Source organism: Schistocerca piceifrons, chromosome 1 (assembly GCF_021461385.2).
Source record: "Schistocerca piceifrons isolate TAMUIC-IGC-003096 chromosome 1, iqSchPice1.1, whole genome shotgun sequence".
Classification (NCBI taxonomy): domain Eukaryota; kingdom Metazoa; phylum Arthropoda; class Insecta; order Orthoptera; family Acrididae; genus Schistocerca; species Schistocerca piceifrons.
Window position 1 is genome coordinate 853,442,958 of NC_060138.1, and position 22,698 is coordinate 853,465,655.

At 46.0% G+C, this 22,698-nt stretch overlaps 1 protein-coding gene across 1 annotated transcript in view; it reads right to left on the minus strand.

Moving 5' to 3' along the window:
• LOC124792889 (cytochrome P450 6k1-like) overlaps nucleotides 1–22,698 on the minus strand; it is a 151,280-nt gene that overhangs the window by 83,101 nt on the left and 45,481 nt on the right. Inside the window, exon 2 of the mRNA XM_047257977.1 lies at nucleotides 15,742–15,991. Coding sequence (XP_047113933.1) covers nucleotides 15,742–15,974 — 233 coding nt within the window. The 5' untranslated portion in view covers nucleotides 15,975–15,991. The remainder of the gene's footprint in view (nucleotides 1–15,741; nucleotides 15,992–22,698) is intronic.

Consider the following 22,698-nt stretch of genomic DNA (forward strand, 5'->3'; position numbering starts at 1 on the left):
GCGACCGTTGGCAGTCGAACAGTGACACTGCGTGGGTGTGCAGCGTTATGGCGTATGCGCGTGTGTTGTGCAATCGTGCTACACAGAAGCACGTGAAAATTTATGGCAGCGTTCTTATTTTTCGGTCCCAGTACAAAGTGGACGTTATGAAGCAAGAAGTTTGACTGTGAATACTGTGAGCTTCAATGAGTACTAAAAGAGCAGTGGCCATGCTTCCGTGAAAGGTCTGTGATTGTTGTGGCTAGAACGGAACTGTTTTGCACGTAACTGAGTAGCTCAAACTAATGTACTCTGAATTTATTATCTCGCGTGCAACTTAATGAGCTGCCTTGCGCATCAAGACATAACTGTCGCCGAGGAGATTTTTCAAATGCTTAAGACGTGCGTTACTGTTTTCACCAGGACTATGAATCTGCAATCATTGATGGCTAAAAGCGGCCGACTATAACTATGCGGCGGGGAGTAAAAGTACTACGCATATTTTTTTTAAAACTGTGAACTGGACGTTAAAAACAGAAGAGTGTCTGCAGTGGCAGCAGTTGTGTAAGAGCACAACAGGATGTGAGCACCCTAACTTTTGACTCCTTGCGGATTTATTGGTTATTTTTCTTTGAACGCTGTTAATCGTAATGTAGATGCGGAAATCTGAAGTACATAGCACTAAATCTACCGCTCTATGGTACGCTGCTACTCCTCTAGACTCTGTGAAACTCGGCTTCAGGGTCGCGAGCACATCTTCAGTTGTTCATCATTTAAGGAGCTTTTGCCCATGCGCTACAGGCGTGACGTAATGGTCTTAAGGGCCACATACATACAGATTTGATAAACAAAGTTCATAGCTAGCCCTTACTAATCAGCTACAAGTTTATGTCAGTGCCATCAGATGGCAGCACACTGCAGCAGACTTTTATCCCGTTCGCTTGGCATAAATCCCGCTAGACGCTAGCACACTCCCCAGATATGCCAATTCGTTCACTATATAGTAAAATTAGATCGGCCATCAATATATGTTATACTGATAGTAAAACCTATTTGTGGGTTTCTGAATGAGATTTAGTACATTAAGTTTTGGCTTTCGTCATACTGTAATCCGTTTGAGGCGCTGAGAACGATAAAGCACATCGTTGTCGATTGTGCGCCTACCTTCTCCAGTACGCCGATGACACCGCCTTCCTTGCCCTCGCCCCCACTCTGCAACGCTCCCAACACCTTCTCCAATCCTATCTTGACCGGTTCACCACTTGGTTTAACCAGTGGCTGCTCAAGGTCAATCCTTCTAAGACCCAGGCGACCATTGCAGGCAAAACCACCCCTTACTTTTGTCTCCTCGATTTCTATATCACCATATATGGCCGTCATATCGCCCTCACCCCCACCTTTAAGTACCTTGGCGTCACCCTTGACCGTCGTCTCTCCTGGACCCCCCATCTCTGGACAATCCAAGCAAGGCACGCTCCCAACGCCATCTCCTCAATCTCCTTTCTGGCCGCACATGGGGTCTGGACCCCTCCACCATCCTTCACACCTATAAAACCCTCATCTGCCCTATCTTCCACTACGCCCACCCTGCCTGGATCTCCGCCCCTTCTACCTTTTACAAATCCGTTCAAATCCTAGAACACCATGCTCTCCGCCTCACCTATCACATCCGTCTCCTCTCCCCCACACGGATCCTGTATGACCTTATTCCGTTCCCGCACCTCCTCCTTTTCCTCGAATGGATACGGATCCTCTACACTTCCCATAAACTTGATCCCCCTCACCCTCTTGTCTCTTCCATCCTCTCCCACCCCTGTCCGGTGCCGCACCTGTATTCCCACGTCCCACCTGCTCTCCATCTCTCCACTCTCCATACCTTCTCCCAAGGTGGCTTCCACCAATTCCTCCTCCCCGATGGTGCCCTCATCCCCTCCATCTACCCCTCCTATCAACTTCGATCCTCTCTCTCCCCTCCCTGTGGTTCCTTAGGACACCATCTCTCCCTTCTCTCCCTCCTTCCTTCCTCCCTCCTCCCTACCGGGCTTCCCCTACCCCTGTACCTTCTTTCCTTCCCCTTCCATCTCCACTGCCACTGGCATCTACACTCTCCCCTCTCCCTCCTCCCCCACGTTTTCTCTTTTTGGCAGGTCCCCAGACTCGCATACGTCAAGTGAACATTTGCGCCGGAGATCATCGCCGTCGGTTCTGTGTATGTGCCATCGGGTTAGTGCTTCAGTGTTTTCACCGAACCACACTCCATCGTTCACATTTGTTCTCTCAGTCATCAGTGTTCGTGTACAGTGCTGACCGTTTTTTGTCTTTTACTCCATCTGTGAATGGCTCCGTGTTTTTTACTCATGTGTTTGTTTTTTGTCCACCACTATGTTATATTTTTCTATGTCTTCATTGTTTCTATTTGTACTGACTGTGGCTGAAGAGCGGCGTAATATTGCCGCTACCTAGTCCACCTTTTGTATAAGGTGTCAAAATAACAATAAAGAAAAAAAAATTGTGAGGCTGCTCCCTCAACCTCGAAAAGGTCTATGACCATGTTTGGCATCCCAGTCTCCTGTTTAAACTCCAAACCTATGCCCTTCCTGTCAACTACATCCGTCTACTCCTTCCTCTCCCGCCGCCCCTCCTACGTTACCATCCATAATGCCGATTCCCACACCTTCTACCCCTCTGCAGGTGTGCCCCAGGGCTCTGTCCTCTCCCCTTTCCTCTACCTCCTGTACACGGCAGATATGCCCCAACCCCCCCTCCCCCTCCAGTACACCTCCTTCAGTATGCCAATTACACCACATTCCTTGCCCTCGTTCCTACCCTCCAATGGTCCCAACGCCTTCTCCAGAATCACCTTGGCCTTTTTGCCACATGGTTTAACCAGTGGCTCCTGAAAATCAATCCTTCCAAGACACAGGCAATCATCGTAGGTCATACCACTCGCTCCTTCCAGCTCCTGGATTTCTCCCTTACCATCTGTGCCTGTCCTGTCCACCTCTCCCCCCTACCTTGGCCTCACCCTTGACCATCACCTCACGTGGATCCCTCATCTCCACTCCATCCAATCCAAAGCCCACAACTGCCTCCGACCCCTCAAACTCCTCTCTGGCCGGACATGGGGGTTAAACCCCTCTACCATCCTCCACACCTACAAATCCTTAATCCATCCCATCCTCTGTTATGCCAGTCCTGCCTGGATATCCGCCCCCCCCCCAAGTTCTATAAGTCCCTCCATGTTCTCGAGCGCCATTCACTCCACCTTGCCTTCTGTATATGCCTCCCATCCCTCATGCGGATCCTCTACGACCTGATTCCTTTCCCCCATCTGTTCCTATTCCTCAAACATATCCGCATACTCTACACCTCCCACTGCCTTGATCCCCCTCATTCCCTCATTGCTCCTCCCATCTCCAACCCCTGTCCTCTCCCCCGCCTTCACTGTTGTGTCCCCCCTACCCTCCATCACTACACCATTCATCTCCTTTACCAAAGTGGCTTCCATCAACTCCCTCTCCCGGATGATGCCCTCTCTCCCTCCATCTATCCCTCCTATCAACTCTGATCCTCATCTCCCCCTCCTTTCCTCTGTCCTTTCCCCAGGCTCCCACTTCCCCCCTTCCATCCTGTTTTTCTCCCCACCTAACCTCTCTCTGCCTCCCTTCTTCCCCCCCCCCCCCCCCCCCGCCTCGAGGCCTTTTGCATTCTCCTCCACTGCCTTTCCCCACTCCCTGTCGTGTCTGCCCAGCCCCCCCCCCCTCTCCCGTCTGATGGGTCCTCGTGCCCCATCGGTTCCTTCCCCCCTCCCCCCACTTCGTTTTTTCCTCTCCTTCCCCATTTTCTTTCCCATCATCTGTCCAGGTTCCCCCCGTCTGCCCTCGGCTGAGGTATGTCATGTTTGTGTCACCTTTTTAGTGCAGTGTTCAAATGAGTGTTCAGTATTGTGCATCTCTCCAAAGTGTTGCGAACAGAAATCATGCTGTCGCTGGGTGTGAATTTTATATCTCTTGTGAACAGAAACCAGACTGTCACCGTGTTTTTTAATTGTCTATTATTTTTCTGCTTCCTGTGTATTTTGTTACCATCATCAACCCTTTGTTTTATGTTTTAAGTTCCACAATTTTCCGCCATTTTACCATTAAGTCACCGATTATATCGCCAGCTTTTATTATTTATTATCTTCATCTTTTTAAAACAAAGTCTGTAGGCTGAAGAGCGGCGTACTAAGCTGTTGCCAGCCCGCCCCCTTCGTGGGGGGGGGGGGAATCGAAACTCTATAAAGAAAACAAAAATCGTGAGGCTGCAGCTTTTATTGATTCTTCTGACATCTGTTGATTTTATGGTGGGTCGAGTTTATCTGTACTATACGCCCACACTGAATATATGAGCATTCACGAAAAGCTACCTCACTGGTTCCTCTCATACTCACTTAAATGTGGGATCTAAGATGGTGTTCTTATGGCCCTTAGGGTTCTCAGAGCCTCATATGCATTCTAGTCAAACACCCTTGTAGGTAGACAGTATTGTTTGAATTTAATAATTTCTGCTAACGGCAGTTTGTTTTTGGAATTTGTTGTTTACTGTGCAGGAATCGGCTTTCGTCTGCAATGTCAACGTGAACTGTGTTCAATCTGTTTTAAGCCCTAACAGAAAAGAAAATTACGAGGAAAAGTTAGCTGCAAAGGAACTAGGGCCTCCCAGACCAGATCCATTGACAGAGAAAGTGTTGAAATAAAAAAAGCGTGATTACAAGCGAACATTTAACAAAGAAGAGTAAAATAAGCATAAGCTGTTGTGTGGGTGCAACGTAAGAATGTTTGCTTTTAGCCTGGAATTAAATTCGTTAGCTAATATATGTGTTAGGGATCTTGTACATTTGTCCGAAAAAATAAAAAAAGAGCACGGAAATTACCACTAACACAAAAAAGTGAAACAGGGAGTAGCGAAAGCTTAAACGTTGTTTCGCTCTTGCCCTAGACTGTACTTAATTATGCACAAAACAACAAAATTCTACAAAAACAATTCTTTCTTTTTTCAGATAGCTATGCATAGTATTATTATAATTTCTGTTATTATCACTATTGGCAGTGGCGATAGTTGTATAAATATGTTGATAAGCGTAAGTGTTATACAGCAGATGCTATTAATTTCACACTCTCATATTTATCTGAATCTAAAAATTTCTGAAAACTCAAAATGTATACTCAAAAGCCGCTACTGAGTGTGCATAAAGAACGTTGTAATTGTACACATAAGAACATGGATATAAAACAGCAACAACTACGGCTAACCGGCCCGTGGCCAAAGAAACGATACGGAGGATGATATTAACGTCTGGTGAATCATACACTGAGGAGTATCCGTTATAATTTCATGGCTGATGGAGCTGTAATAATTACACGCCAGCATCACCAAGTCGCCGCTTACGTCACAGCACATCGTCTACTAAAAAGATAAGCTGCAACGTCGAGTGCTCTCCTCCTCTAAGACTCAAAGAATTTCATGTAGTTTCAAATGTAAGTTCTGTCCCTTTTGTGACAAACTTTTCTCAATATTTGCTTTCCTTAGAAATAAATGTAATTTCTATGTTGATATTATTGAGCCTCAATAAATAGTAGTTATTGCTATTTACTACTAGTATGTTATTCATTTATTTTATTGTTGTTGTTATTACACATGTTTTACGCATTGTTTTAGAGGCTTGCGTTTTTTTGCCTTTGTGTAGTGTTTTTGTCGGGTGCATTTACATATTTTGTTGTGATGTGTGGTATACCGCTTAAGTTATACTGCTCGTCCACTGGTGGTGCAGGACAAGCTATAGGTGGGAATTTTCAATCTGACAGCCGTCAGCCACTTAACCTGTATTTACACTCAATAAGACGTCATATTACGACATATTCATGACCAAGTGCAAGTTTATTTGTCCGTTGCAATTGTAACTCAACAAAATTCTAGCCATTTCCTTAATTGTTCGGAAATTATTAACAGAAATTTTCGTGTTTTATGCTCTTTTGGTGTTTGTTGCCGAACTCTAACGTCGTTACTTTCGTTAAGTTTGGAAGTAAAACGGGTCCTTATGAGTTTAAACAATCGAAATTCACGGTCAAAATTACGCAAAGTAGACGTCTAAGAATTATTTTCTTCACATATAGCTCAGTTCGCGACAAGATTAGATAACACAGCATATTATGACTTAATTTCGTTACACTGCTGAGTCATTTTCTTCACAAGTGAGACATGGAGAAATGCATGCTGGTAACTTAGGAAAAGAAGCAACTGGAGCAGGAAACAGTCTGAGGTGCGGGACGTAATTATCAGTGTAGTGAAAATTAAATGAAAACGGGTAAGTCTTTGGTATATGAATCAAGATGTAAGGATAAGTCTGTGATACTACTTAATGGAAGCAGGTTGCAAACGGAAAACATGCAATTATAGCAATTTTGATTCGGAGTACTGAATATGCTTCATTATTGGCATGTGTTCTTTCTCTTAACAATTTGGGCTGAGTGGCTAATTTTCGCGTTCGCGACTTTCTCGATACCTACAGTATGTGTTGATGTCCTCGTGAATTCACTTACACTGTACGATTGTACGATTGCTTGGGCAAGGATTAATGCACGTGTTTGTTATAGCGACGAACTGTTCGAAACTTGCCTATCATTTCTTACTTGGAGTCTGCATATAGCAACGATGTTGCTATAGCGATCGCAATATGGTTTTATCTCATTAGAGGACCTAGATTACCTTTGTGTTCACCAGAATTACACTAGGCACTTATAAATAATGACAGACGTATTGGAAGAAACGTCTTTACAACTCGTCTTAATCTGACTGTGGTAGCAGCAGGAGCTAACAGTGGGAGCAGCCGAGAGTGGGAGCCAGTCAAAACTGTCTGTATGTACTGCAGGGCTGGGCACAACATACTAAGAAACTTATCACAGTATTACAGTTTAATGTAGAAGTTAAAACTGTGTGTAGCGTTGTATTAGTGTCGCCTCGTAACATAGGATAGAAGAAAGATAGGGGGTTAGAGGTAGTCTGTAATTTCCGAGCAGTTAGGAGCTAACGCAGAATAACAAACTCCTAGTGAAGGTAGGTTGATTGCAGGAGAGGACTGTGGGACTTGATAGGATGCTCGCAGTAGAAGACTCAAGGATACTCAGGGGTCTGGTTATTTATTTGCAGTCAGACTAACTACTACACTGAAGGCTAACGATAAATGTTAGAAAAAACGAAGGAGGCAACTGGTTGCACAACAGAAGTCTGTGTTCGTGTCCGTGGAGTGAGGGCTAACAGAAGTGGCAAACACAAGCAGCAATGTAAGTACACTATTTTATCGAAAGTATTCAGACACTTCCATAAATATACGTTTTTCGTATTAGGTGCATTGTGCTGCCACCTACTGCCAGGTACTCAATATCAGCGACCTCAGTAGTCAATAGACATCGTGACACAGCGGAATGGAATGCTTCGCAGAACTCACGGACAATTTCCACACTCCTAAACATCCGTAGGTCCACTGTTTCCAGTGTGATAGCGAAGTGGAAACGTGAAGGGACACGTATAGCACCAAAGAGTACAGGCCGACCTCGTCTGTTGACTCACAGAGACTACCAACAGTTGAAGAGGGTAGTAATGTGTAATAGGCAGACATCTATCCAGACCATCACACAGGAATTTCAAACTGCATCAGGATCCACTGCAAGTACTATAACAGTTAGTTGGGAGGTGAGAAAACTGGGATTTTATGGTCGAACGACTGCTCATAAGCCACACATCACACCGTAAATGCCAAACGATGCCTCGCTTGGTGCAAGGAGCGCAAACTATGGACAACTGAACAGTGGAAAAACGTTGTGTGGAGTGACGAATCACGGTACACAATGTGGCGATCCGGTGGCAGGGTGTGGGTATGGCGAATGCCCGGTGAACGTCGTCTGCCAGCGTGAAGATGCCAACAGTAAAATTCGGAGGCGGTGGTGTTATTGTTACATGACAATAACATCCCTGTAATGGACTGGCCCGCACAGAGACCTGACCTGAATCCTAAAGAACACATTTGGGATATTTTGGAACGCCGATTTCGTGCCAGGCCTCACCAACCGACTCCGTGAAGAATGGGCTGCCATTCCCCAAGAAAGCTTCCAGCACCTGACTGAACGTATGCCTGCGAGAGTGGAAGGTGTCATCTAGGCTAAGGATAGGCCCACACCATACTGAATTCCAACATTACGGACAGAGGGCGCCACGAACGTGTAAGTCATTTTCAGCTATGTGTCCGGATACTTTTGATAGTGTATAAAACTGCGAGAGCAGCACTGCAAGTGAGTGTAACTTGCTGCTGCTAACCAGATTCTAGTGTCGAGCGACACGGAACTGTCATCCCAACAGTCTGACTGAGAACTCCCTTCAGTGCAGAAAACCTGGGTTTTGATAGAATTGTGGCGGCGCACTACTTCTCGCTTACTAAGCTGGTACTTCACAGACATCGGCCAGTCTGACGTGCAGCACACCCCCTAATGCCTCTGGCCAACCACATTGAGGTCCTTTCCCTCCTTCTACGCTATAGGTGGGGATGTTTCTGACCTTTACATTAACAAACTCCAAGTTTTATAGCAACAGCTTTCAGCTGAAAGCTAAACGTCACTGCCATTCCTATTATGTCTAGCAGCAATTGCCTTACGTCATTTGGGCCCACCATGAGGTCTCTGGCGAATAGGGACAGCTCTTCTAGCAGTTTTATCCATTTGCCATCTGACTATAAACGCACTGTGTAAAAGCACTGACGTTGCTATTCCCAGAAACAAATATCAAGCTTGCGGCATATGCTAAGACAGGCCTGTCTGTGACTACCTTCTCTACGTCGCCTCACAAGAGCGTCTGGGCGATTGATGGCGTTGGCAGTTAATCTCTGAAGTGAAACCTCTCCCGTGGGACAGCTGCCCAGAGTGTACGCAGGGCTCTAGCGGTACTGTTTACCTCCGGTAACCTAAAGGCTAACACTTTATCTGCGGTCTGTGATTCCGAATCATAGAATGCCCTCCTTGACTTCCAACAGCCTTAAGATCAACAATGTACAACCTATCAGTATATGACATTAGGATCTGGCGACTCACAAATCTGCTATATGTTGGTTGATAATTCATCGGAAATCAATAATGTTTTGAAATTGAATGCGCCTGCATTACCACCTCTTTTTCTGATCGAGCTGTACTATCATCAAGAAGCAACTCCAACCTCACTGCCAAGAAGTAACGGCGAACCAGATGATCGGCAACTTATGGAATGAGTAACGGGTACTTTGTAAGTGGAGGGTGGTTCGTCAGTACTGAAAAGATAGGGTTTCTAATTTAGTTGTTATCTTTACAGGTATACAATGTACGAGTTCATAACAATGCGAACAACACATCCATTCAGACTGCTGACGAATCAGTTGTTTGCAGACGTGTTTTGTTATTGAGTAACTATGAAGTTAGATTTACACTGATGAGCCAGAATGTTAGGACCACCTACCTAACAGCCGGTATATCCATGTTTGGCACAGATAACACCGGCGACGCGTCGTGACACGGAAACAATGAGGCCTTGTTAGGTCTGCACACGCCACCTAATTCCTGTAAATTCCGGGGAGGAGGGCGATGTGCTCTGACGCCACATTCAATCACATCCCAAATGTGTTCAATTGGATTCAGCTCTGGCGAGTTGGGGGGCAAGCACGTCAACCGGAACTCGCCACTGTATTCCTCAAACCACACCAGCACACTTTGTGACATGGAGCACTATCATGTTGAAAAACGTCACTGCCTCCGGGAAACATGATCGTCATGAAGGGGTGTACGCGGTATGTAACCAGTGTGCCATGCTCTTTGGCCGTCCTGATGCCTTGCACGAGGTCCGCTGGACCCCTGGATGTCCACATCAGTGTTCCCGACGGCATGATGGAACCGCCACCACCTTTTCTCCATCCTACAGTGCAGGTGTCAAGGAGTTATTCCCCTGCAGGACTACGGATTCACGCCCTCCCATTGGCATGATGAAGAAGGTATCAGGATTCATCAGGCCATGCAATGATCTGTCACTGCGCCAATGTCCAGTGTTGATGGTCACAAGCCCACTTCATTCGTAGTTGCCAGTATCGGGATGTTAACATTGACACATGCATGGGTCATTGGCTGCAGAGACCTATCTTTAGGAGTGTTCGGTGCACTGTGTACTAAGACACACTTGTACTCTGCCCTGCATTAAAGTCTGATGTTAGTTCCGCCACAGTTCACCGCCTGTCCTGCTTTACCAGTCTGCCCTGCCTATGACGTCCGACATCTGTATTGAGGGGTGGCCACCCAACCCCCCGACACCTGGACGTGGTCTCACCTTGGTGTCGTCACGTGTTGGAGTCATTTACCACAAAGTTCCTCGAACACCTGATAAGTCGTGCAGTTTCCGAAATGCTCGTGCCGAGCCTCCAGGCCATCACAATCTGCCCTCGGTCAAACTGAGATAGATCACGCGCCTTCCCCAAATGCACACGGACAACGCACTCACGAATACTACGTGCACCGTGCATGTCTCTCATTAACAGTCATTCCTCGCCAGGTGGCGCTGCTATCGCCTGGACGTGATAATATGGATAGTACGTCGGTGGTCCCTGTCGTTCTGGGACATCACCTTAATTACTCAGGAATCTTTGACTACATTAATATTACAGCCCTTCCCACCCGCCCTAACCACATAATCAAGAATCTTAGCTTCGTGTGACTTCTCGTCTTTCCCAAAATGAAAATCATATTGAAGCGGCAAATATTTGATACAGTGGAAAAGATCCAAGTGAAATTGCAGTGGGAACTAACCACCCTAACAAAGAAAGAATTTCTCGATGCATTTCAAAAGTGGCAGGAATATTGCGATTGTGTATTTGCTCCCAAGGGGACTTCCCGTATGATGTTGGTGTGGAATAGCTCTAAGTATGATTAATAGCTTTAATTAAAGTACTTCAGCGTTTGTGAAGTACCGGTTCCCTCGTGCACACCAACTACATATCTAAATGTAGCAATATGAAACGATATGAAAGGGTCCAACAACTGAAATTACTGGTCAAATCGCAGAACACACTGAATGAAAGAAAGGCTTCGGGTACATACTGATCAAGTTCTAACAGCCTGGTTCCTACGGTACGAGGAATATTATATGAGAGTATCTGGTAGAAAAAGGCACTCTTTTCACAGAACTCTAATTGGAAAGTTTACAGAATTAATTCTAGAGGAACAGTGTTAGATGATTCTACCGGCTCCATTGCACGAGGGGCGTTCAACAAGTAATGCAACACAATCTTTCCCTCGGCTAGTTTTGACTGAAAAAGTGTGGAAATTGTTTTGGGGCATCGTGGAATATTCCAGCTTCAGCCCCATTAGTTTCATTAAGTCCCGATGGATGGTACCGCTATACACTATGTGATCAAAAGTATCTGGACACATGGCTGTAAACGACTTACAAGTTCGTGGCACCCTCCATCCGTAATGCTGCAATTCAGTATTGTTTTGGCCCACCCTTAGGCTTGATGACAGCTTCCACTCTCGCAGGCATACTTTCCATCAGGTGCTGGAGGGTTTCTTGGGGAATGGCAGCCCATTCTTCACGGAGTGCTGCACTGAGGAGAGGTATCGATGTCAGACGGAGAGGTCTGGCACGAAGTCGGCGTTCTTTAGGATTCAGGTCTTGTCTCTGCGCAGGCCAGTCCATTGCAGGGATGTTCCTGTCGTGTGACCACTCTGTCACAGGTCGTGCATTATAAACAGGTGCTCGATCGTATTGAAAGATGCAGTCGCCATCCCCGAATAGCTCTTGAAGAGTGGGAAGCAAGAAGGTTGCTTAAAACATTAATGTAGACCTGGGCTGCGATAGTGCCACGCAAAACAACATGGGGTGCAAACCCCCCTCCATGAAAAACACAACTATACCATAACACCACCGTCTCCGAATTTTACTGTTGGCGCTACACACGCTGGCAGATGACATTCACCGGGCATTCGCCATACCCACACCCTGCCATCAGATCGCCGCATTGTTTACCATGATTCGTCACTCCACACAACGTTTTTTCGCCGTTCAATCGTCCAATGTTTACGCTTCTTACAACAAGAGAGGCGTCGTTTGACATTTACCGGTGTGATGTGTGACTTATGAGCAGCCGCTCGGCTATGAAATCCAAGTTTTCTCACCTTCCGTCCAACTGTCATAGCACTTGCAGTGGATCCTGATGCAGTACGGAATTCCTGTGTGACGGTCTGGATAGGTGTCTGCCTATTACACATCACGACCTTCTTCAACTGTCAGCGGTCTCTGTCAGTCAACAGACGAGGTCGGCCTGTAAGCTTTCGTGCTGTATGTGTCCCTTCACGTCTCCACTTCACTATCATATCGGATCCAGTACAGCTAGGGATGTTTAGGAGTGTGGAAATCTCGCGTACAGACGTATGACACAAGTGATACCCAATCACCTGACCACGTCCAAAGCCCGTGAGTTCCGCGGAGCGCCCCATTGCGCTCTCTCTCGATGTCTAATGACTACTGAGGTCGCTGATATGGAGTACCTGGCAGTAGGTGGCAGCACAATGCACCTAATATGAAAAACATATATTTTTGGGGGTGTCTGGATATTTTTATCGCATAGCGTATGTAGCCTTCAAAATAGCGTCTGTAACGGATTGCGTTCCAAGCAGACAATTGTCACTGAGTTTCTTTTGGCGTTAAATCAGGGTATCACAGACATTCATAGGCGCTTACAGAATGTCTACGAAGACCTGGCAGTAAGCAAAAGCATGGTGAGTCGTTGGGCGAAAAACTTGTCCAGTGTCCCACGTGCTGGCCGTCCGCACACGACTGTTACTCCTGCAATGTTAGAACTTCGTCACAAAAATGCAAACAAATTTTTCCTTCTCGATGACAACGTAATGTGTCGCAAACGTCTGCGCACCCGAGAGAATCATAACTTCTTCGTCATCCGCTCTACAGCCCAGATCTTGCAACTTCCGACATCCATCTGTTTGGTCCAATGAAGAATGCACTCCGCAGGAAGCAGTATGGAATGATGTGGAGACCATTGATTCAGCAAGACATTGCTTGGACGTCGACTAGTAGAATGGTACCACGCGGGCAATCAGACCCTCCCAGTAAAGTGACGTAAGGTCGTCGCACTGAACGGAGATTACGTTGAAAAATAGGGTTTTCTCACCCAAAAGAGAGGGGAATGAATGATGTATTGGAATCCTGAAGAAAACTCATCTGTTTTCAAAAACGAAATGTGTTGCATTACTTATAGAGTGCTCCTCGTATATCTGTCGTACTGATAATGAGAATAAGCTAAGAGTGTCTTTCTGGTAGATTAAAGGTTTGTGAAGTGCAGGCTCTTTGAATCTGAACTCTTACCTTCCACTCATAATTACATAATGAAGGCAGCAGAGTTTGCTAACTCAAAATAACTTAGAGATGCTTTCATAGAGGAACTTCGTGTGTTTGTGTCTTTTAGCATGGGAAAGGAAGGCGTTATTGAACAGGTACGAAAGCTGTTCCGTACATCGATTGGCGAGACGAAGGATCTGAGCTGGTCAATCAGCTGAATGGCCAAACCCACAGAATTTTTTTTTCAGACTGCTAGGAGGAAGATACTAACAGCATAGGCGGCTCTGTTTCTGCCCTTTGTGAGTGACACGTCCTTGCTAGCCCTGGCGTGAGAAACTTGGAAGTCTGTCGAGAGGGTGCAACTGTACGCATGTGTGCGGTTCACGGAATGTACCGCATCTGCATAGTGAATGTCTTTGGTTATGGGGACAAATGAAAACGTCCAGTGAGTGTCACTGATGCTAACGCTGGACATCAGGTCCCACTCTACGCTGCAGCCAAAGGCACCTCTGCCCACCACCCTCATCCATTCGACTGGCAATATGGTGACCTCGTAGTGAACCTGTAAATGACTCTTTACTGCCAGCATACTGTATGCCGTGTCTGTTAATAGAATGCCGTAAAGCACTCATTTAAAAGTCTCCTGACAGTGCTCTGTCTCAAATCAGTAGCTAAAAGCTTGGAAAGAATTACCATGAAATTTTCCTTGCTGTAATGGACAGCTTATTGTTTTCTCTTAATTGTTCTTATGGAAAGATATTTGCTCTGTAACTGTTTCGCAAAGGGTAACTGAAATTAATTAGCCATGAGCCCAAAACAGGATAGTGTCCAGAAGTCGAACGACTGTAATAGACTTATTTACATTCCTAAAGCTGGCAAAGTCACATTAAAATGTAATCATTTTGTAATTAATAACTGTGTTTAGCAAAATTATCATGAAAGGGTGGGACTTACCTAAAATCAATGCTATACCTTCTTGCAAAACGTTTGCGTATAGGCTCCCCATATCCTGCTAGAACAAGTTCATTAGGAAACAGGGTACCATGGAAAATGGCTTGGCCACTGTCTATAGACTGAAGAAGAGAAGGGAAGTACCGTCTCCACAAGCTGTATGGCAGCTGCTGAGTATTTATGAACGGGTTTCAATAAACAACGAAACGCATTTTTTCTGAAAGCAGGTTGGTTTTATTCATGATTCCAGTACACTATATTATTCCCCACTATTTTGGCTACGAAACCCTGTTTTACTCCATAATATCCATTCAATGCATCGACCTTAGGCCACGTTACTTGGAAGGCCTGCATACCAACATGGTGCCTCTCTACTGGTCGAAGCCGGAGCTAACGTCTTGCTGCATCAAAATGTTCAAATGTGTGTGAAATCTTATGGGACTTAACTGCTAAGGTCATCAGTCCCTAAGCTTACACACTACTTAACCTGAATTATCCTAAGGACAAACACACACACGTATGCCCGAGGGAGGACTCGAACCTCCGCCAGGATCAGTCGCACAGTCCATGACTGCAGAGCCTAGACCGCTCGGCTAATCCCGCGTGGCTTTGCTGCATCAATAATTTCCCCAACATCCACGTACTGCTCCCTGCACAGTGTGTCCTTTATTGGGCTAAAGCGATGGAAGTCAGAAGGTGCGAGATACGGGATGTAGAGAGGATGAGGAAGAACAGTCCAATGAAACTTTATGAGCTTCTCCCAGGTGTGCATACTTGTGTGAGGCCATGCACTGTCATGGAGACAGAGGAGGTCGTTTGCATTTTTGTGGCGACGAAAACTGCAGGAGTGATAGCTGTTTTCGGCCGGCCAGCACGTGGGAGATTGGACAGGTTTGCGCGACCGTGCTGCTCGTCCAACGACTCATTGTGCTTTTGTTCATTGCGAGGTCTCCGCAAGGGCCTATGAATATCTGCGATGCTGTGGTTTTCGTCCAAATGAAACTTAGTGATAGCTCTCTGCTTGGAATGCGCCTTCGTACAAAATTCATTTTGAAAACCATGTATAGTGCTGCCACCTATCGGGACTTCGTGAAACTATAGGGGCTGAAGCGGGAATATTCCACAGTGTCCCACAACAATTTCCACGTTTTTTCAGATGAAAAAATGTGTTGCTTTACTTACTGAAAGCCCTTCGTATTTGCAAGTTGATGTTGACTGATTTTGGCTCAGCCCAATACATAGCCAGAAACGTGTGGAGAGGAATCAGTGACAAGATGAAGCTTTCAGTTGGTCCGGATAACTCAATCGACAGAGCACAGGCTCGATATTCAGGCGTCCTGATACCACCCCGACACACAGGCCTGCCTCAAATGTTCATCGTTGCGCAGAACTCGAAGCCTGCCGGCGACTCACCTGCCGAAGATGTAGAAGCCAACGAGGGGCTCGCCGGGCGCGGCGCAGTAGAGGTCGCGCAGGAACTGTCCCGGCGAGCGGCGCAGCAGCAGCAGGTTGGCCACGTGGCCCAGCAGCGGCCAGCCCGGCGGGCACGCCACTCCGCGGTCGCGCCAGTACGACTGGCGCCAGCCGTACAGCAGCAGCAGCGCCACCACAGCGCAGCACGCCAGCACCAACGTCACGCCCAGCATCGCGGCCGCCTTCTAGTCTGCGGCACCAATTAACACACACAAAACATTTGTAAATAGCAGTAAGGAGCTCAGTGTACAATCCTAGTAACATTATTATTCTGAGGAATAGATAAGGAGGAACTTCAGGATCTGATAAAACTGCAGAAACGTACAGGGTGAACATAAACCGAGAAACTGCACGGACGACTTCCTGACTGGAAATGGAGGAAAAAAAAGTCCTATGAACGTGTATCCAGAAATGCATCGTTGCCACCCATGCATGTGATAATGTTAACACCACGGCCTCGGCAACTACGACTGAAATGGGCACGTGACCATCGGCACTGGACGTTGGCGCTGTGGCAGAGGTTGCATGGTCTGATGAATCCCGATACCTTCTTCATCATGCCGATGGGAGGGCGCGAATCCGTCGTCCTCAAGGGGAACAGCTCTTGATAACTGTTGTGTACATAGTTCCGCATAGTCAGCTCATACACAACTTTACCACTAGAGCGCGCCCCGCCAAGCACAACAGTGCAGGCGCAGCGCTCGTCCGTCTCCGCACTACGAGATGGCGCTGCCATAGAGACGGACCAAATTCTGCCTCCGCCGATCCGCGTATTAATATGTAACGCAGCCAATGGCATTGCTGCTAACGTAGAACCTTTTCTCCTCGGGGACCACACTTGCGCAGTGAATACATGAACCGGAGAGGTATTATAACAAGTGTACAGACCTCCGATTAGTCAGTCTGCATTTGTCCGCAACAGTCTCTACGAGTTCTACATTTGTCTGTACCAGTCTATAGTCAAGTTTCAGTCTGCGTCCAATAAGATTACCATATTACTGTACATAGCCATGAAGATAAATGTATAGACACTTTTGTCAAGTATCAGAGATATATGTGAGAATAAGATTAACGTACCAATACCAAAGGAACTTCAGAATGTCAATTGTAAATAGCATCCAGAACCAAGTTAAGTAATTTTTATGCTTGTTATTATTTTATTAAATGTGTGTGAAAATTAATCAAGTTCTGTTTAAAGTTGGTCACCGTCAATCTGCTACACTAAGCGTGCAAGTGGTATTTCTATCATCTGACCTAATGGAAGAAGATAAACACGCCACGATAAGACCACGAGACATATTGGTGACACTCACCTACTTCGTTAGAGCGACAAGTCAAATAATCTGATGGTGCGTGTACTGAAGGTCATACAGTACGCACACCACACCAACTATGCTGCAGAAGGTGGCTCCATTGTGCTGTGGGGACATACACTTGGGCATCCATGGGTCTGTCGGAGATCGCGCAAGACACTATGATGACCAAGAAGTATCGTACATTGGTTGCAGGCCACTTGCACACCTTCATGACCATCACGTTTCCCGATGTCAACAAGATAACGTGTCATGTCACAAGGTCAGGAGAGTGATGGGGTGGTTCGAGGAAGACAGTGGCCAGTTCAAGTTGACGTGCTGGACACCCAACTCACCAGATCTGAACCCTATAGAATAAATCTGGGATGTGATTCAACATCACGTCAGAGCTCATCGTCCCCTCGCCGAAATTTACGGGAATTGTGTGAAGATGGGGTGCCAACTTCCTTCAGCGACCTACCAAGGCCTAATTTCTTCCATGACACGACGTGTCGCCAGTGTTATCCGTGCCAAAGGTGGACAAACCTGCTATTAGGTAGATGGTCATAATGTTCTGGCTGATCAGTGTACGTAGATGGCATTGACGAATGAAAGTTCCTCTGACCACGTGTCATGTCTGTAGCTTATAGATGAAGTTTATGCAGACTGATGATGCCAGTTCTGGTATAGGTTGCTTCGCTGGTAAAGAGGACTGATGACAGATATCCCATAATTGTGATGGCCTGGTGCAAACACCATCGACAAAATAATTCCGGTAGTTGAATATCCCCTGATGACAATCCTTGCACTAATTGCAGGTGACATTGATAGTAGCGGTTGTCGTGCAGAATACACATAATCGTACTTTGGCTTACACCGTGTTGGCGGGCCACTTGCGTGAAGCTTGTACTAGGGTTCGTCTCAATATCCCGGAGAACCCCATCCTCCAATCTTGGTGTTCGCACACTCTGCCGCCTCCCTGCACATTCGTCTGTCTGAATCGACCCATGATCACACAAACGACCAAAACAGGCCTGAAATATTGTATGATGTGGTTGGCGCTGCCCCTCGACCGTTTTCATCTGTTTAGCCATACACAGAACACCATCTCGTCTTGTTCCCGACACGAATACTGGACCGTTCTGATGCTTATAGTACGCTGCGTCAGTCACACGGCCCTCCAGATCCTCGAACTCCATGCACTCTGCCTCGCTTTCTGTATATGCCTCCCGCCCCCCACACGGATCCTCTATGACTTCATTCCTTTCCCCCATCTGCTCCTATTCCTCGAACATATCGGCATACTCTACACCTCCCGCCGCCTTGATCCCCCTCACCCCCTGGTTGCTCCTCTCCTCTCCCATCCCCGCCCTCTGCCACGCCTTCACTGTTGTGTCCCCTCCTACCCTCCATCTCTACACCCTTCATCTCCTTTCCCAAGGTGGCTTCCATCAATTCCCTCTCCCGGATGATGCCCTCTCTCCCTCCATTTATCCCTCCTATCAGTTCTGATCCTCACCCCCCTCCTTTCCTCTGTCCTTTCCCTGGGCTCCCTCTTCCTCCCCCCCTTCCATCCTGTTTTCTGCCAGCCTAACCTCTCCCTGCCTCCCTTCTCCCCCCCCCCCCAAGTCCTTTTGTATTTCCCTCCTCTGCCTTTCCCCACTCCCTGTCACGTCTGCCTAGCACCCCCCCCCTCTCTTATGGGTTCTTGTCCTCCATCGGCTCCTTTCCCCTCTCCCCCCCCCTTCGTTTTTCCTCTCCTTCCCCCCTTTTTCTTTCCCATCATCTTTCTAGGTCCCCCCTGTCTGCCCTCGACTATGGTATGTCATATTTGCCAACTTTTTAGTGCAGTGTTCAAGTGACTGTTCAGTGTTCGTCTTTCCAAAGTGTTGCGAACAGAAATCATGCTGTCGCTGTGTGTGAATTTTATGTCTCTTGCGAACAGAAACCAGACTGTCACTGTGGTTTTTAATTGTCTGTCTATTATTTTCCCTGTCTGCTTCATATGTATTTTATTAGCATCATCCCCCCTTTGTTCTATTTTTTAAGTTCCACTATTTTCCGCCAGGTTACCATTTAAGTCTCCGATTTTATCGCCTGTTTTTATAAGTTATTATCTCCATCATTTTAAAACAAATTCTGTAGGCTGAAGAGTGGCATACTAAGCTGCTGCCAGTCCGCCCCCTTCGGGGGGAATCGAAACTCAATAAAGGAAAAAAAAAGTCACACAGCCTGCACACACAAGGAACATGCGGCACTTGGTGAGAAGAACTATCATTCGTCAGCGCCATCTGCCGTGGCAACGACGCATTTCCGGACACATGTCCATAGGACCGTACTTCCTCCTGCAGCGTGTCGGTTTTATTAGTGTTCACCCTGCATACTAACGTACATAAGCAAAAGTGGAAAGCATCACACCATGACGCACCAGTCTGATATTTTTCTTTACACTACGGATGTTAAAAAATTAAACTTTAATTTCATTTCGAACCGATGTCCATCTTCACATCTGAGTTTGCGAGCTTGGCTTGCTCCTGGCGTGGCCTGGGACTCTAACAGATTGCCGAAGTGAATTTTCGAAAGCTCAACAGGAACAGGGCACTGAGTACAGAGTCGGTCTACCGGAGGTACTGGCCGGAATAGACAGCCATAGGCGACAGCCAAGGTGCCACTGTCCAACTACGAAATGTTAGCCCCCAATATTACACGGAAAAATATTGAAACTGAATCTAGTAGACCTACATAATACGTAAAACTATACTATTGGGCATCTCGATGTCACGAGTTCAGTTCACGAAGCTGAGTGTTTTTAATTGAGATCGATTTTTGTAAACAATGATTGCAAAAACACTTAAAATTATGCTACTGATAAACCAAAGCTGCCACTGTCGTATCACAGGAGCTTCACTGTACAGTGAATACATCCATACATCAAATGAAACTATGTGGTTTCAGAGACCTTTGCGATGTCGCGAAAGGCCAATGATGTTTACGGCATTCGACGCCCCACATGTTATCTACCATGCAGCCGCAATATTGGCTTCTAATGGCGACAGGGGGCGGGACTGGAGGCATCCAATGGTGGACACAGCATGAGGCTGCGGGGCGATTGCTTTCTTTATGTGCCGCCCGGTTCTAGGCGCTTCAGTCTGGAACCGCGCTGCTGCTGTGGTCGCAGGTTCGAATTCTGCCTCGAGCATGGATGTGTGTGATATTCTTAGGTTAGTTACGTTTAAGTAGTTCTAACAAGGGGAGGCCGCCAATTGTGAAATTCAGATTCGATTCATACTGCGCATAATAAAAGCTCATGGCCAGAGGTGTAATGTGGCAAAGCACCAAGATGCACTTCTCAGCCGTTGTCAAGAAAATCGACAGTTAAAAGAAACCGTTGCGGTGAAATACTCTCTACGATTAATAATTTTCTACAGCGTCGTGGCGCAGCGGTAAGCGCTCGGGTTCGTAATCCGAAGGTCACCGGATCGAATCTCGCGCCATGCAACCTTTTTTTTTTTTTGTTTTTGTTTTTTGTAATTCAAATGTACACACACACACACATATATATATATATATATATATATATATATATATATATATATATATATATACGTGGTAAACATTATGAAGACAATTAATAACATTTGTGAAATACAACTTTGTTTGCGGAAAACATAATGATGTTCGAAGTCGCCTATTTTTCCACGACAAACGACTATCAACAACTTATTATATTATTATTGCCGGGATATATATATATATATATATATATATATATATATATATCCCGGCAATCAGTTGCAACAATTATGCATATAATAAGTTGTTGATAGTCGTTTGTCGTGGAAAAACAGGCGACTTCGAACATCATTATGTTTTCCGCAAACAAAGTTGTATTTCGCAAATGTTATTAATTGCCTTCATAATGTTTACCACGTATAGTTAACGGAAGACGGAAAGTCAAACGTTCGAATTAGAATAGAGACCCCACGAACACAAATTTGCTGTGGCAGGTATGAAATATAAACTCCGTTACTCGCTCGTTACTCTTGAAGGACAGATGTTGAATGGGCCGAAACGAGCCGAAGCATAACAGCGTAGTTGCCTGCTAACTTCGAAAGAAGGCAGATGCGGTCCCTAGCGCAACTTATAACATCGTCGAAAATCAGTGCGTGCGTGAGAGCTTTGGTACACCCTGTTAAACAAATGGAAAAATGGAGGCGGTACAATTGGAGAGCGATCCGGGCCCTTCGCATGAAAGTGATGTGATCGAAGAAGATTCTATACACAGTGAAGTGGCGAAACAACAATTGAAAGATGCGTTGGTGTATTTTGAAAGCCTCCTTCGTAACAGTAATCGCATCGCAGCAGAACCGTCATCATCAATCAACGAAGAAGCCATGGTAATTGGGGAAGAAATGTTCCAGAATACGCTGCAAATGCTCGCCGAGAATACCCTTGTTCATGATGAGGAACTGATAGACATTAATGAAATCGACGATAGTAATGCCTACGAAGACACTGAAACGAGTCCCATTGCCAACGAATCATCAGACGAATACGAGCCGGGCGAGAAGAAAAAAAAAGGGTATGACTATATTTCTCTGGATTACAAAATTAGAGCTGTCAATCTGGCCAAAGAACATCCAGGCTGGAGTCTCAAGACTCTACAAGAAAAGGGGTGCTCTCGTTTGGCAAATATGGGCTATTTATCCAGGTGGGAAGAGCAAATCAAACGTGGCGGTAGCAAATTTGATGAACATTGTACCATCGATTCATGGGTGCATGATCGCTTCGTAGAAGCTCGACAAAACTTCCAGCAAGTTACTACCAGAAACCTGCAGCAGCGGGCCTTGGGCGCAGCAAGTCAGTTCCCAGATTTCAACTTCAAAGCTACAAAAACATGGGTCACCGAATTTAAAAAGAAGCATGGGATTCGGCAACGGAAAAATCACAAAATTTGTTTCCCGGAAAGACACGGCTACCCAAGACGGAATTTTGGCCGCAGCGACACATTTCGGATCCAGACGCGAACGTTGATAACTAACTTCGACAAAGATTTCATAGTTAATACTGATCAAACAGGTACGTAAAGAGCTGTTCACAAATGTCATATGACATGATGATAGAATATGATAATCTGATATATGATAGACAACACAGATTTCGTATGTTTCTTATATAAACGATATTTTTATATTTTGTTTGTCAGAGTGCCAGTACCAGTCCACGTTCAACAGAACTCTCGCCGAAAAAGGGTCAAAGGCTGTCCTGGTAACCCGACACGACATGAACAAGGTTACCCATTCGTATACGGCACAATATTCAATCACGATGTCTGGACGAGTCTTGCCTCTTGTTTTCGTATGCCTCCAAGAGTCCACAGGTACGTTTGGACCCAGAGTACAGAAGACAATCGACGAGTACGCCAAGAAGTATACCAACGTTGATATTACATCCTCCAAATCCGGTAAACTAACAACGGGTTTGTTCATGGACTTCTTGCGTAATGCTTTGCAACCATACGTACAAAACAAAGAATTTCTCCTTCTGGTCGACTCTTGGGGTGGGCAAACGAACCCGGCGTTATACGATGAGATGTTCCAGGACG